This window comes from Anoplopoma fimbria, chromosome 13 (assembly GCF_027596085.1).
Source record: "Anoplopoma fimbria isolate UVic2021 breed Golden Eagle Sablefish chromosome 13, Afim_UVic_2022, whole genome shotgun sequence".
Lineage (NCBI taxonomy): Eukaryota > Metazoa > Chordata > Actinopteri > Perciformes > Anoplopomatidae > Anoplopoma > Anoplopoma fimbria.
In genome coordinates, this window is record NC_072461.1 from 7,061,427 (window position 1) to 7,077,736 (window position 16,310).

The following is a 16,310-nucleotide window of genomic DNA, read 5'->3' on the forward strand; positions in this document are numbered from 1 at the left end:
AGCCAATGCTAGAGCAGGATGCCCTTATACAATGGCCTAGACACAACTCAACAGAAAAACATAAACACATACAAAACAGCACAGACTACAAAGAGAAAAACAATGAAAATACAAAACCCCAATGAAAATGACTCTATCTTCATGACCACATGACTGATCCCTCTTTAAAATTAAGCTTGACTATGAAATTATCCATACCACAATAAACATTTGCCTTTAGGCCCTTATCATGCATGATATTGTTCTTTAGTTGTGCATATTTCCAATATACAAACCAGAGCAGACCTCTATCACATTCTCCTGTATAGCAAGCAATGATACAATCTTGCTCCACTTTTTTGTTTTTCTTTTGCTTATTTTACACAAACAACACAACAAAAAACACAACATCTCAATATAGGTTGTGAGGAAAACAAGTCAAAATGGTTTACAGATGGGGTTTTTTTTTCTCTCAGGACAATATTTTGAAATACAACAAAACTTGACAAGCTGCAAAAAAAACAAACATGAAAAAATGCTTCTTATTTAACAAAAAAAAACCCCACAATTGTCCTCGTTATGGGATGCCTGTCTATTACAGTCGCTACGACAGCGCCTCTACGTAACAACTTGCGCTTGTTGCAGTAGCTTACGGTAAGCAGGAAGGAAATCCCAACACGTGATTGGATGAGCGGCTGAGTTCCTCGACACTGCGTGAGTCTCCTCACAACCTCCCTGCTGCGTCTGAGAGGACAAACCAAGCGGTCAAACAACACCATTTTTACAGCAAACCCCTGGAAAAAATATGCTCTATAAACAGTAACCTATGCGACAGGAGTAACCGCAGTATTATACTACTCAAAGAGCAGGTAAGTCGAGTCTCTGTTCTCTTAAAAATTGAAAGTGCGTGTGTCATCTAATAACTTTTCCGTTTCTGAGCGTGTAATTAAGGTGAGCGGTCTGAATGAATGACAGCATGTAAAGCATCAGCACCGCCACTGACTCGGGTTAACACGCGTTGGTACTGTGGGCTTTTCTGACGCTGCACCGCTGCTCAAATACATGAGACACAGCTTGGTCCGTTTTAGATCTGAGTATCGTTTTGGCAGGTTGCAGATGGTAGCTGGCATTGCTAGGCTAACTAATCAGGCTAGCTTACATCTGTACCGAGTTACTGTGTTTTTTTTGTGTGTGTGTGTAAACGTAGTAAAAGTAACATTCCTTCCCACTAACATCTCCAAACTGAAGATGAAAGTAGTAACTGTGAAGGAGGAAATATCCCTTTCATTCCTATTAGTTATGCATTAAGCGCAATGACAACATGTAGGCTGATGCGACCAAAGGTTTTATCATCCTTACTTATCACCACATGTACAGCATACCGGAAATCTGACTGATTCAAATGGGCTTTGAAAGTCAGCACCGTTAATAATGGGAGGAAGGGAGAACAAAACACCTGTGTGTAAAGCTACACCCTAGCTGTGCTTTAATTGATGAATGCTTGTCAACTTGAGGTAATATAATGAGACATATTTGCTTTTGCCTCATGCCAGTGTACTCTGATAAAGACTCTGTAAAAACTCTGTAAAGTTCACCTCATACACCATAGAAAGCATGCTAATGGAAGCATGTGTGTTGGTGTGATTGCTTGTTTGCTAGACTATTAAGAGATGCATAGTTGACATACGAGAGCACTGGCTTTCTGTCGGTTAGTCATTTCCGGAATGAAACCTTTTATTTCATTATGCCTACTTCAGTCAATACAGACATTGTTTGCACAAATTATTTCTATAAAAAGAGTACTTCCTGAAACAATAATGCAATACTTAATGGTCTGGCTAGATCATATCCTGTTTTCCTCATACGATTAGAATAAAAAGCATTTACTAGTAGCACATAGGCCTATGAGATGTGTTTTGTATTTCTAATTCATTCCTTAAGTATCTCCAGTCAGGTGTCCAAATAGTGAATTCAGACTTGTTGTTCCAACAATGAGACAACGCTGGCTCATTACGGTTTCTGTGGCAGTTGTGTTCAGGCTCCATATGTTCTAGAAACGGGTGGGAAGCTGAAATAGACGTTAATATGAAACATTATTTTACAGTGTATAAAACATAGATTTAAAGAGGCTGCATTAAGGCTGTTCTCCCCTGAATAACAAATCAACAGAGCATTAAAATATGTTGATTTTTGGTGATGTTTATACAGTCTTACACTTTGGCACAGCTTTGATGCTGCTTTTCTAGGCAATGTTTCCTGGATATTTAGTTCTAAGCCAAGACACTGCCATCTGGCTATGCTTTTTCTTTTCAAAAGTGCAGGCTAATGGAAAATCACTTTCATGGTTCGCTAAGAACTGTTCAAGGTCAGTGGTAATTTATAAACTATTTTAGTTGCTCATCAAAGTAAACCAGCAAAGTGATTCTACACAGGGATTGACAAAAAAATAACTGTTGCAACAAGCACTTTTGGATATAGCATTATTAGCATCTTAATTATCTTATCTCCATTTATATGCTCTAGTTGTTTTGTGTGGGTGATTATCCCTATGATAGCATGGGTAAACAAGCAAGAATAGTGTAGTGAGGAATCAGGTAACAGTTGACTGCAGTTTCCTCATGTATTTGTATATCACAGTAATATTTATTTGAGCATACTGCTAGTCTCGGTCACTAAACTACAGGGAACTAAATTAGAAACTGCACATGATAACGGTCACGTTGCTTTTTCCACATAACTTGCTTAGAGGTCCAGTTGCATTTCCTCTGGGTCAGGTTTTGACATGACAGGAAGGCCAAAAGATGTTTGGGCTTGATAATAAAGGGAATTAAAACCAGAGCTAGAGCAGAAATAAGCATGTCTAATAGTTAGATTGAGAAATTGTTCTGGCTGCATTTCCCTCGTGGTCTACTTTGTAATACGGGGGATTCTTCAGAAATCTGCCATTAATTTATTTAAACTCACAAAAAGCACAACATAGTGTTATATCTTAATCATATTTAGCAATTTAGGTTGTTCTTCCATTCCAGTCTGTTGGGAAAGCAGCATTCACTTTGTGGGTTTGTAGTCGGCGTATGACCTTTTGCTACAATAATTATCACAAGGGGGAAGCTGTTCTTAATTGTCTATAACTTACAAAGGTATATCAGAGTAGCTTCAAGTGGCCTCTTTCTGCGCCCACCATAACACGGCACTGCATAATATAGCTTCAAATCACCGGTCACATACATGACATAGCTCTTACAACGTCTATTCCAGGCCACCACTAACAACAGCTGCAACTAGGATAGGGTCTCTCAAGTAAAGCAAGTATGGTAGTCATGGTTGTTGGTGTGGCTTCGTTTTAGGCAATTCTGCCAACAATGCAGTTTTTTGTATTCATTGATGAGCTTGTTTTATCTTCTTCATCCAGGTATGCTCTGCAGATGCCACATATGATTTGTGTGATCGTTAGTTGGATTCTTCCTTCCAGCGTGTGATAGGATACATGTTATCTGACATTCTTACGATCTTTTCTCTCCCTCGACTGATTTTGCTTGTTCTCAGCCTGCATGTGGAGATCATTGGGAAAAGGATTATGACAATCTTTTAAAGCTTTGTTTCTCAGATCACGCTGAATCACTTCTGTCCACATCCAGATTAATGAAGAGCCGCTGCCGTCAGCATTTGTAATCCTCGAGTGTGGGACTGTCCATGCACAAGTGCATTCTTAGGCTTCCATGATTAAGTTTGTGTCAGCAGCCTAACAGTCTTCATTGCAGACAGCCTAATGTCATACCAGGGTGCGATAAGGGTATGATGATGTCATATGATCAAAGGTTGTGGCAGCGGTGCACTTAATTTCCTGACTGTCAGGAACAATAATAGCTTCACCTTAAAGCAATAACTCTTAACAACCCGTTGACCCTAAAGAGTTGTTTCACATGCTTTCGCACAATGAATATTACAATTCAGCTGAGGATTTTTTTTTTTGTCTTTGAATCATGTGCGAAGCGAACTGTAATGGCCAATGGTAATATAAACTACTGTACATAGATATTCAGCCAACTTTAATCAATTGTATTTCTCCGAAGCAGGAAGATGAAGATTGAAATGGATTAGCCATGTCTCCACAAAACAATAGGTTATTTTGTCAACTTTGTTTCTCTTTCCTTCCTCAGCGGCTTTCCACTAGGGAACCTCCTAGACCAGTGACTGACCACCATGTTGTCACGGTTGAAGACAACCTGGTCCCTGAGGCCCTGTGTCTCTGTGTGCAGATGGGCACACACCAAAGAGAAGGGCAAGCCCCTCATGCTCAACCCTCGCACCAACAAAGTGAGTGGATTACTGACATTGTGACATTGTGATGCTGTGAAGTAGTCCAATTAGCACAAGCTTTTTGAGTGTGGAAAATATATGCAATGCATGTCAAATTTCATATTATTCTTTGGTTACGGTGGAGAAATGCACTGCATATCATAAGTGCAGCATACACAATATAAAATGTAGTCTATTCAAAAAGTTTCTCCTTGTCCCTAAGGTGTTTTTTGTCAACAATAGTTAGTTTACCTCATATCCCTCCCTTCATTTTTGAGCCCCCATAGCCATGTCTTTTTTTTATCATTTCAATCCTCTGACACATTTTTGTAATGCCTGGATACGAATAGTAGAGAGCTGTGTTGAAGTGCAAAAGACAGGGATTGACTTGTAGGTGGTTCTGACATTGTTGACAGACTTTGTTTTTCATGGACTGGGTCTTTCTATTTCTTAATGAACACAAAAATAATTCCTGCGGTTAGGTAGAAATTTTAATTGATCATCAAAGTATAATATTTCTATAAGAAATTGAATATGTCATATTTTGCATGTTATGATCACCAAATACACAGTTACTTAAAAAAACAAACTAGCCTAGCATGCAAGTCCATGCAGTTAATGGCATTATAAAGTACAAAATGGCATTATAGAGTACAGTCAAAAGCTGCAACAGTTAATCCCATGTTTGTCTGCTGAAAACTAGAAAAACTTGCCCATCAGTTTCAATGGTTTTCCATAAGCTGTTTTTTATTTATTCTTTACAAGAATTGCTGACAAATGCTAACCAACTCTTATTCCCAAAGTACAGGTGATAATATTTAAATTTTGTGCAAATGAAAATATTTTGTGATTAAAGAGTAGCTTGACAGAATGACATTTGAAACATGAGGCTGTAGCTGCTTGAGATGACAGGGACTCACTTTCTGCACGTTATGCTAAACTTAGCATAGACTACACATGTTGTGCTAAGTATAGACATTCCAACCTGCATGTTAACTGGTCAGGCTACTGTGGCTGGCTGATAGTCCTAGAAATACTGTACACACAGTATTTACATTTCACATTACACTTTTGGCCTGATTCCTCATTGTTTATTGTATCTGTTCTGGTCTAGTTTAGAACTAATTTGATGAAGTGTGAAAAAACTTTGTGAAGAAGGCCACAGCCGTTTTAATTCTCTTCTTCTGTGGGCAGTATCACTATCTGGTTGGGATTTATATTTAATTGGAAATTAAACGTTTGAATTTCTTTCAGCATTTAAGTTCACTGCATTTAAGTTCACTTTAAACTGCATCAAACAAGACAAAAACAGCGGCATGCTTTTAACTCTTAGGAGGTCTGTATTTGCCATAGCGGATCTGACTTGCATCAGCAGAATGAATCATCGTAAGTCTCATGACTCATCATACCTCAACAGTTAAGGTCATAGTGCAAAAATGCATTGTTTATAATATTACACCTTCAGCAAAACTGACTGGCTGTGTTCTCACATTCCTCAACTGAAATGTTATCTTTAATAGTTTTACAATGCAAATTTTCATCATGTAGATGCAAACAAAATAAAACATTCAATTCCAGGTATAGTGAGTAAAAGAAAACAAAAAACTAGATTTCAGTGCAGGATGTTGCATTATGTTGAAAGGAACTGAGTACTCGAGCTGACTGAAGTGTAATGCCCCATCAGTATGACTCAGCATTTTGCCAGGGGAGCCCCCAGCATTCATCACTCTCACAATATAGTCAACCTTTTCCCGAGCCCCAAATGTTATGCTTTTCATCTGTTATGTCTATATATTTTTTCATAGATGGTTGCATAAGCCTACATACACTCTTACATACACTGCAGGATCATAAAAATAATGTATACCCCGCATCCCCCCCTCTTCTCTTCTACACACTGGGTGTTTCTGCCCAGAGTCCTCCTTATTGGCTTCTTTGAGGCTACACCCCTTTCTTAGCTCTTTTTCTTTCTTTCCTCAACTGTAAAATTGCTTTCATGTGGTCTCCACCTCTTAACCCAGCTGTCCTTCTCCTGTTAGGAGTCAATAGGTCAGCCGTGAGTAAGGGGGCATAGATATTCTAATGTGCCCTCTGGTGACAGAAAGACATCATAGCATGTGAACATTTCCTGCAGCAAGGATTCTGAAAATTGGTTCAGTAATATTCTTTTATTGTTTTGAGGGTTGATTAAGTAATGCTAAGTTTGAAACTTAAAAGCAGAACACCATGCTGCACAGAGAGGGGATAATTAAACTTTATTACTCAGTAAAAAATGTGAAATGATGTCTATAAAATGTATACATCATAAAAAAAATGTCACTGTTTTGGACAATCTGTAGTTATGTATTACCAAAATAATTTTACAAGGATAGCACACCTGTCTTTTTAAAGAAAACGATAAGAGTTGAAAATGTTAGTGTGAAAACATAACATCCAAACGCTGCTGCTGGTGGAACTCTTAATCCCCTCTCTCCCTTTTTTTCTTTCTCCAGGGCATGGCCTTTTCTCTACCAGAGCGTCAGATTTTAGGGATACACGGTCTGTTGCCTCCCAAAGTGGAGACTCAGGACATTCAGGCAATGCGCTTTCAGAATAATCTCAAGAAGATGACCGATCCCCTACAGAAGTAAGGACATATTTTGCTGAAAGTATGGTCACAGTATGAGTTTCTCCATTTTGTATTTTAGCATTCATTATTAATCATATGTGTATCTGATATATCTCCTACTTTTTTCACCCAGGTACATCTACTTGATGGGCATCCAGGAAAGGAATGAGAGGCTTTTCTACAGGGTGTTGATGGAAGACATCGAAGAATTGATGCCAATTGTCTACACTCCCACTGTAGGCCTGGCCTGCACACATTATGGGCACATCTTTAGAAGACCCAAGTAAGCATGCAGTAAAGATATCAAAAATCAAGCTGTAAAAGAGAAAAAAAACCGTCCTGGAATCCATTTATAACACTTGCATACACACAAAATTGGTCTGAAAGATGCATTAGCAACTTCCAACGTAAAAAGTTGTGATCTATAAATGCAAACTTGATACCTCACAAGTCTAGTTCTATAAAAAAAATGGCTTAGTGATGTGGGCTGCACGGTGGTGAACCCTGCCTTCGCCCAATGATGGCTGGGATCGGCTCCAGTCCCCCCGCGACCCTAAACAGTAATAAGCGATTACAGATAATGGATGGAATAATAATGGCTTAGTGATTGTGAGGTAGAGCGTGCATGTGTCAACCTGTGCAGATATGTGAACACACAACCAACTAAGACAAGACCAACCTACCAACCAACCACCACCACACAATCAACCAATAAACCAAAACACAAACAAGCCACAACCAACAAACCTAGTAACCAAAACACAATGAACTAATCAACCAATACACAACCAACCAATATACGAGCAACCGTTCAACAGACACAGAAACAACTAACCATACACAGCAACCGAACTACCAATACACAGCTAATCTACCAATACACAGCAAACCAAACCAATACACAGCCAACCAATCAATCCATCAATACAATCAAACAACTGACAAGCCAACTAGCCAACCAAAGACCAACTAAAACACGACTAAACAGCCAACAAACATAAACCAACACACACTTTATCAAAAAACAACCAAATCAACAGAAGTTAGCTTAGCCTCGCCTCAGGGAAAGGAAGGTATAACAGTATAACACCAGAGTCTAATCTTATATAATGACTAAATGATTGTGAGTTAGAGTGCCACCCAACACACGACTAACCGACACAAGACCAATTAACAAACCAACACCAAACCAGCCAATTAACTAACCATCAACCAACAAATAAACCGATTCCAATCAATCAACCAATTCTCAATCAACGGATCAACCGACATACAACCAACTTACCAAAAGACTACCAATACACAACCAATCATCCACCAATACTCAATCAGCCGATAAACCCACACACAACCAACAAGCCAAAAGACACCCTCCCAATACATCAACCAAAACCGAACCAATACAGAACCAACCAATCAACCAACAAATAACCAATCTTCCACTACACAACCAACCCACTAAAAGACTACCTACAAACCAAAACAACCAACCAAAACCCAACTGACCAACCAAAACCAACCAACACACATCCAATCAACCAACACAGCACCAACCAACCAAAACACAATTTCTTTCATTTGAAAACATTTATTAAAACAGCCATATATTTTTTCTAAACATTTTCATTTTTATTCTGTCTAAATTACATACATTCAAACAAACATTCAACGCACAGTATGAAAACTACCTCTGCAAAGGTGTGCCATATCTGGCAAGCCAATCAGGAGACTGGGCTTTTTCAGGAGGGGCGCTAAAAGAGACCAGCGCTAAAACAGCGTTGCAGGCAGAGGATGACTACAGGGATATTCAGGCAGACACTATGAGAATAGTAATGTAAACATGTTCAAATAGAAACCCAAAATGCAAATATGAACCTGAATATTGGCACAATATGTCCCCTTTAAAGATGTTATTGTAGTTGAGATATGTTTTTTTTTTTCCCTATAGTTTGTAATATAAAGAATATTTCCTTGATTATTAGAGTTCTCATCCCATCATCTTGTTTCTCTCGCCAGAGGCTTGTTCATCTCTATTCTGGACAGAGGACACATTCGTTCCATCCTGGACAACTGGCCAGAGACTAATGTTGCAGTGAGTACCTGGATTCCTCATCCCAGTAACACCCCTTCAGTTAATATCTATATTATAAAAGAGTCTACTTGGGCCGTTCATCCCTCTCAAACCCATAGACTGACGATTTTAGAAATGACCTGTGAATATGCAGATATTGGTAAACAACTATTAATAGATCAAAATCAGTTATAATTTTCACAGTTTGTCTAGGGAAGTCTTTTTAATTAACCCAGCACTGTTCACAGTTTCAACAATCACCTGTCCAGGGTCCAGTTTATTGTTCACAGTTGTGTGCTTGTCAAATGTTTGCAATTTTGCCTACCTTTTGTTTCCATCTTCCTTTTTCTGCAGGCAGTAGTCGTAACTGATGGAGAGCGTATTTTAGGATTAGGTGACCTGGGTGTATACGGAATGGGCATCCCTGTCGGAAAACTTTGCCTGTACACTGCCTGTGCTGGAATTAGACCTGAGAGATGTCTGCCTGTGGCAATAGATGTTGGCACAAACAATAAGGTAGGATGGTTATGTGTATGTGTTCTTTCTACGGTATAAATGTACATGCATTATGCTTCATACGTTTGTCCTTGCCCACCAATCAGACTCTCCTCAAGGATCCGCTGTACATGGGCCTGTACCAGGAGCGAGATCAGTCTCAAGCTTACGATGATCTGATTGATGAGTTCATGGAGGCTGTGGTGGACAAATACGGGCAGGGCACACTGATCCAATTTGAGGACTTTGGGAACCACAATGCCTTCCGCTTTCTCAGGAAGTACAGGGAGAAGTACTGCACCTTCAACGATGATATCCAAGGTTCACATATAACCCCTCACACAGCATATGACATAACGTTTACATAAATTAAGTTAAGAAAAGTTCAGTTGCCGTTTTATAAAGAACCGTGTTTTTAGATTGATTTACTACATTCCAGCCAGCTGTTTCTTTTCATTCAACCATGAAAATAAAGTTGCAGAAACCTGATACTTGCCTAAATTAAATAATCCATTTTATTGAACAAATTCTGACCTTTAGGTCACATTACTGCTGCAAGGAAATGCAGCTGGAAGCAGGGACCATTTTGAAAACTCACCTGTGTTTAGTTCAAGGAATCATTGACAGCTGAGTTTTGGGTGCAAAATCATTCATGCATTCATGAGCTATGTTGTCTGAAAGGCATAACTTAATCATTAAGGGAACCCAACTATCTAAACCAATAGTGATTTATCAGTTTTCTTCAAGGAAGATGCTTTGTTTTTTACTGTTGTGTTCTTCTGCATGTTTCCAGGCACTGCATCTGTAGCCCTTGCTGGTTTGTTAGCAGCTCAGAGAGCCATTGGCAAACCCATCACTGAACACCGGGTGCTTTTCCTGGGAGCTGGAGAGGTAACATCATCTTTATCCATTAATTGGTCAATTCAAGTTCTCTTGGTTTTGCTTTGATTTTTGCCTTTTGCTCTTTTTTTCTATCCATTTGTAAAGTGAAGGTCCTATATATAAAAATAATTTCTACAGGCCATACTGCCCCCTACTGACCAGAGCTGATAATGCTAAAGAAATGTTCATCCAACATTACTAAGAACTTAAATGAATCAAACTGTGCTCAACGTTGACCAGAACCTTTTGGGGGAAAAGGATAGATTTGCATAGGCATTCTTATAAGAAAATAAGGGTTACATTTGTATTAAGGATACACTGTCTTAGCACTTCTAAAAGTTTAACTTGAAGAATTATTTCCTCCTTAGGCTGCCCTTGGTATTGCCAATCTGATTGTCATGGCCATGATGGAGAGAGGGATGACCCAAGATGAGGCCAGAAATAAGATCTGGTTGTACGATAAACATGGCTTACTAGTAAAGGTTAGTCTGTGTGACAAAGACATCAACAACCAGAACATACATTATGTATCTGTCTGGTAGACTGTTGACATACCGTATTATTGATGAACAGATGTTTTACTATATTCAGGATGACATTTTTGTTGCCACAAATGTTCTGTTTGTGACTCCAGGGCAGACAACAGGAAACAGACTCTAACCAGGAAGCATTTCTTCATGACAGCCCAGGGACTATACAGAGCTTCCTAGATGCCGTCAACACCATCAAACCCACAGCTATCATTGGTGACGAACTGATTTGTTGTATTTGTGTCTGTAAAGTCTCGCAGAACAGTTTGGAATATGACTTGAGCCGTTAATCAATAACAGAAACTGAAAAAATATTATATATGCTCTTGTTTGTAATGCTGTTGTTATGATTTATTTAATTTAATCCAGATTTGGTCAATTGAATATCTTTATTTTATATTTAGTCTTTTTATAATTGATGTGCTCATTAAATAATCCTCTGAAGGCTTAGTGTGCTGTACTTGCAAGCTCAGTTTATGGGGTATTGATAGATCACAAAACCAGTCTGACCAACATTTCTCTTTTTTACTTCCAGGTGTGTCAGGAGCTGGACGTCTTTTCACCCATGATGTCATCAAGGTCATGGGAACCCTGAACGAACGACCAATTATCTTTGCCTTGAGTAACCCAACAACTAAAGCAGAGTGCACAGCGGAGGACGCCTATACACTCACTGATGTACGCAGTTCTTTCCTTTCCTTGGTTTCCTTTTGACTAGCTCTGAAAAAATTCTTGTGCTGTCAATTTATTCTTCTTGTTATTGTCCTTTCTTTTTCCCCATCATCACTTTTTCCCCCTTTGTTTCTTTGACCCACAGGGTAGAGTTCTTTTTGCCAGTGGCAGTCCATTCGGTCCAGTGACACTGAGTGATGGCCGCATCTTCACCCCTGGACAAGGAAACAACGCTTACATCTTCCCTGGTGAAAGAAAAAAATTAAATGAATATTTATAATTTACATTAATGAACACAACAGAGTATGGATTCTCTACAGATTCCCATGACATACAAAAATACTGTGAATAACTTTAGATTAGAAAATAAAAAAATGAATGCAGCCTGTTTTAAAACACATGCTTCTTGTGCATTGCAGGTGTGGCATTGGCTGTGATCCTGAGTGGAGTGAGACACATCAGTGACACAGTATTCTTAGAGGCTGCCAAGGTCAGAAGTCATCACAAAGTATTTCTCTGTCTATCCCTTCTTTAAACTTTCTGAAGTTCATCTTTACCTTTCCCCAACCCCATACTGTGCTTTCTTGCTGACTCTGCGATGTGTACATATGCTGTATATGGTCATAGAAATCCTCTTTAAACCTTTGATGTCTCCTGTACCCTCTCTATACACTAACAGCTAACGGATGAGGAGCTTTAAAAAAGGCCGATGCTGCTTTGCACTTCTTCCATTTATGTTCTTTCCTCTATTTGTATTTGATTTGAATACATTGATCAATGAAATTAATTTTTATAAATCACAAGATTAAATATTGCCAGCATTCTTTGTTCAATATTGATATATTTAGCATGAAGAAGACACTGTCATTGCATGTTTTGTAATATGAGTAGTGCTTTTGTCAAGTTTTTTTTAATCTTATGTTGTCTTATTAAAAATCAAATCATGTTTTTATCACTTTACACTTATGTAGATGGCAAACAGCAGAGACATGTGCTGTTTGGCTATAGTAGTAGTTTTTCTGTCTCTGCTTTTTTGGACCCCAGAAATCCAAGTTCACTCTAAAGTATTTTTATACTCCTTCCAGACCCTTGCAGAGCAGCTGACGGATAAAGAGCTGGAAGAAGGCAGACTCTATCCTCCTCTCTCCAACATCAGAGAGGTCTCTCTCCAGATGGCTGTCAAGGCAAGTCTCTGAAAATGACAATTTCTCTTGTTGACAAAACTAAAGGCCCCAACTGAATGACAGCTGTTGATAAACCTGTTATTGTTAGTCCAAACCTTAACTGTTCCTGCTTGAATTTTGCTTTTTCTATCATCATCATTGCTTCCCAGTCTTATTTGGCTGTAGTTGTCTTGTAACACTAAATCAGTTTATCTTGCATTGCTGTTTGTCTGCGAATTACTTGCTTTGTGTTTCTATTCCTATCTGCCTCAGAGCATCTCTCAACGCTAAACTTTCTCTTGCTTTAGGTGACGGAGTTTGTCTATGCTAAAGGTATGGCATTTCGGTACCCTGAGCCTGTGGACAAGGACAGCTTTGTACGTGCAACTGTGTGGGACACCCACTACGACTCCTTCTTGCCAGATACCTACGACTGGCCAGATATCAGCTTCAGCCCCAAGAAAAACTAGAAGTAGACCAGACCCTCACTGTGCTTTTTGTTTTCCACTTAACTCTCTATCACAGATAATTTGAGATGATCATAACCTTAGTGCAAACATCTGCTTAAGGTAGTAGAAGCCCATTACTTCTGCCATGTGACCGCATTTGCACGAAACAAGTCTTATTAGAACTGTGAAAGAGTATAGAGGAGAATGGAATCTGAAACAGGATATTTAAATGAAGATGGCCACTTTTACTTAACATCCCAGTTCTTTATCACCTCTGCATCACATTTAAACTTGCATAGCACCTGGAGGGCCACCTGGTGATGGAAAAAGGCATGGTGGAAATCTGGATTCATTGTTGCAACCTTGAGAGAAATTTTGATGATCTATGCTGTTTTACAAAGAAAATAATAATAAGGTAATATAAGACTATATTACAGTTACTTAAAAAACTAAATTATATGTGATTGTCATAAACAAAGCAGAGCCTAAAACACCACACTTGCATCCAACAATTTGAACACTAGGTCAATTAGATTGTGTTGAGTAGTAAACCAAACACTGCACAGTCTGCCTCTGCACAAGGTTAAGATGGATTTTTACCAGAGATGACTCCATGAATTGTTTTGTGGTTGGGATCGCCTCCACTTTCTTTCTTTTTAGTCATAAAATGCCATGTACAATATCATCATATGTTTCACCTGTTTTAAAGGTAGTCACTCCACATTTAATGTAATGATGACTCTAATTTGATGCAAAAGAGTTGTGTACACTCCTGGTGCCAAGCTTTTTACTAATACTCCGAATATATTTAGCTACCTAGAGATTTCCAAACTTAATGCGCACAATATGCAGTTGGGACATTATCATCACCTTTTTTCACATCAAGTGGCCCTCTTGATAGCTTCAGTAATCCAACCAATGCCTGGTATAAAACATATATTTAAAGACTTCTTTTTCACGTATGCTTTAATCCAGCAACATTCCTTATCAGAGAAGGTCTAGTGAAGCAGAATGTTAAAGTACTCGGCCTTTGTGTGCAATCTAGTGGAGAAATGAAGGGAAGATCTAAAGAAAAACCTCTGAAAATTATGATGAGATTTTATGAAGGGAAGTTAAATGAAAATGATATATAAAAAAACACTCTAGAAACTAATGTCCACTCCAGCATCACATTTGTTTGAATGTTTTTCTCACATTGTATTTATTTCTCTGAATTTATTGTATTTCATTTGATGGGAGTGTATTTAGCTGTTGCCCTTGAGGTGTATATTCATTAGAAAGTCTCTCCCAAACACCTTTTTGAATGAGGTGTGGTAGGAAGAAGCCATCCCTAGAAATGACCCCTTTGATAAATGTGGTATACAAATTGATCATGAACTAACATTTAAAAAAAAAAAAAGTACAGGATAAAATTATCGGATCTCTGTTGTAATTATATTTTGTGAACTGTACATACACTTTTGTAGAGCCGGAGACTGTCTAATGAAAGAGTGTTTATAAAGTTGTGTTAAGTAAATCCATGTTTTGTTTCAGCAGGTTGGTGTGTTTGTTTCGGCAAGTTTATATGTATGGCACAAAGTTCTGTATATAAGACATAAAAGGCATTTGGAAAAACCCAAGGAAATATACAAAGATAAATAAGTCAAATTAAATAGAAGCTGAATATAAACTTTAATATAATAATACAGATAAAAGTGCAGTGTAACATGTGAATAAATAGTCCTAAATAAATTTAATAAGGGGCATATAGATTGTTACTGACAATATATATTTGTGATGAAGAAACCAAGTAAGGCTATCAAGTCCACTTTAAATATCTGAAGTGTCACCAGAATTGTTTTTTTAGATTGAGCATTTCTTTAGACATGTTGTGTCAAATCCAGTGAGTGTATACGCAGTTCAGCAGTCACAGTTATAGCAGATGACATTTTCCTCAAGGTCATAACATGCATTTATCAAACTAAGAGACCGTATAAACTTTATTCAAGTTATATTTTTCTAATATTCCACATCTGTAAATGTCACTTGAATGTTCTGCACTTGTTATCTATAAGATTTTTATACTTTGCTCTGTGCTCCGAGAGACTGCTTCAGTATATTACTGTGGGAAATGCAAAGATAAAAAAATGATGTGTTAGTGTGAAATGAGACTTGAGAAGCCCTGACCATATATATTGGACACAAACACGTACACACACCCTTGCAGATAAAATGTGTTCAAGTCTGAAAAATTTAACAAGTTACATTAAAGCTATCAATTAATCTACTTCATTCATTGTATTGCCTTAGTCATTATTGTCAACGGTTAAGGGAATTTACAGAATCATGTGTTAGTCTTAGTCAATACTAGGCCACTCTGAATTCAAATTCTATCTTCTTGTGTTGTATTCAATGTGCAGTTTTTCCTCTGATAGACTGTGCACCTTCAGGTTGTGAACACAATATGTTGTTAAAGGCATAGTTTTGTACTATTATTTCAAAGAAACTATTTAGGTAAAGTTCAAACTCTGTGTGTCTCTAAGTGTCTATCCGGTTATTGTTGTTGTTACTGACTGTAATCCTCCAGTGTGAGTTTTTACTGTCTTGTGTATGAATTGTTCATGAATATCGTTTTGTGTGATTCATGTCGTCCCCATAACTTTACACCTTTTTTCAATGAAGTGTGCATTCATATAGTGCTGTCTCTTTTTTGGTTGTAGTTCTGAAATGTATTTTTGCCACACAATATTATTGCCTTAGTGTTTGTGTGTAGAGAGAATACCAATGTGCAGAATAAACAGTTTTATACTGGCTCCTTTGGCTCCGGATTTGAAATTGAAACTTGACATAAACATTTAGGCACTTGTGTTTTATTTGTTTAAAACCCAGCGGTAGTCTTTTTGTAGGATTACGTTTAAATTCTATGAATTTAATTGAAGCTTTGAGAAATTGCAATCACTGCAATGAAGCAGGAAACAGGTCTGAAAATGTAAGTTATTCTTTGTTCCCTTCTTTAAACAGTATGCCAGCCAAAAGGGAGATGTCAACACAAACTGATGAGTTTCACAAGAGTTTAAAATGTTCGATGCAACTGAGATGTGCGTGTAACTGAACTCTGAACCATTGAATGACACAAACCAATATACTGTATCGGTATGATACCATAGTATTATTCACATTTAT

General features: G+C 38.0%; 1 protein-coding gene across 1 annotated transcript; it reads left to right on the forward strand.

The window, feature by feature from the left end:
* Positions 1 to 705: 705 nt before the first annotated feature.
* Positions 706 to 15,934, forward strand: me2 (malic enzyme 2, NAD(+)-dependent, mitochondrial). The gene is made up of 15 exons (XM_054610387.1): positions 706 to 848; positions 4,140 to 4,296; positions 6,771 to 6,904; positions 7,020 to 7,169; positions 8,903 to 8,978; positions 9,312 to 9,473; positions 9,560 to 9,773; positions 10,246 to 10,343; positions 10,703 to 10,816; positions 10,969 to 11,080; positions 11,400 to 11,542; positions 11,682 to 11,784; positions 11,956 to 12,026; positions 12,622 to 12,720; positions 13,008 to 15,934. The coding sequence occupies exons 2-15, from the start codon at positions 4,183 to 4,185 to the stop codon at positions 13,167 to 13,169; spliced, it is 1,752 nt and encodes a 583-aa protein (XP_054466362.1). The 5' UTR covers positions 706 to 848; positions 4,140 to 4,182; the 3' UTR covers positions 13,170 to 15,934.
* The last annotated feature ends 376 nt before the right edge of the window (positions 15,935 to 16,310 follow it).

Coding starts and splice junctions, on each gene's coding strand:
- me2 (XM_054610387.1), top strand. CDS start 4,183: ATGTTGTCACGGTTGAAGACAACCTGGTCCCTGAGGCCCTGTGTCTCT. Junction 10,817..10,968: donor AACATGGCTTACTAGTAAAG/GTTAGTCTGTGT, acceptor TTGTGACTCCAG/GGCAGACAACAGGAAACAGA. Junction 12,721..13,007: donor CTCTCCAGATGGCTGTCAAG/GCAAGTCTCTGA, acceptor CTCTTGCTTTAG/GTGACGGAGTTTGTCTATGC.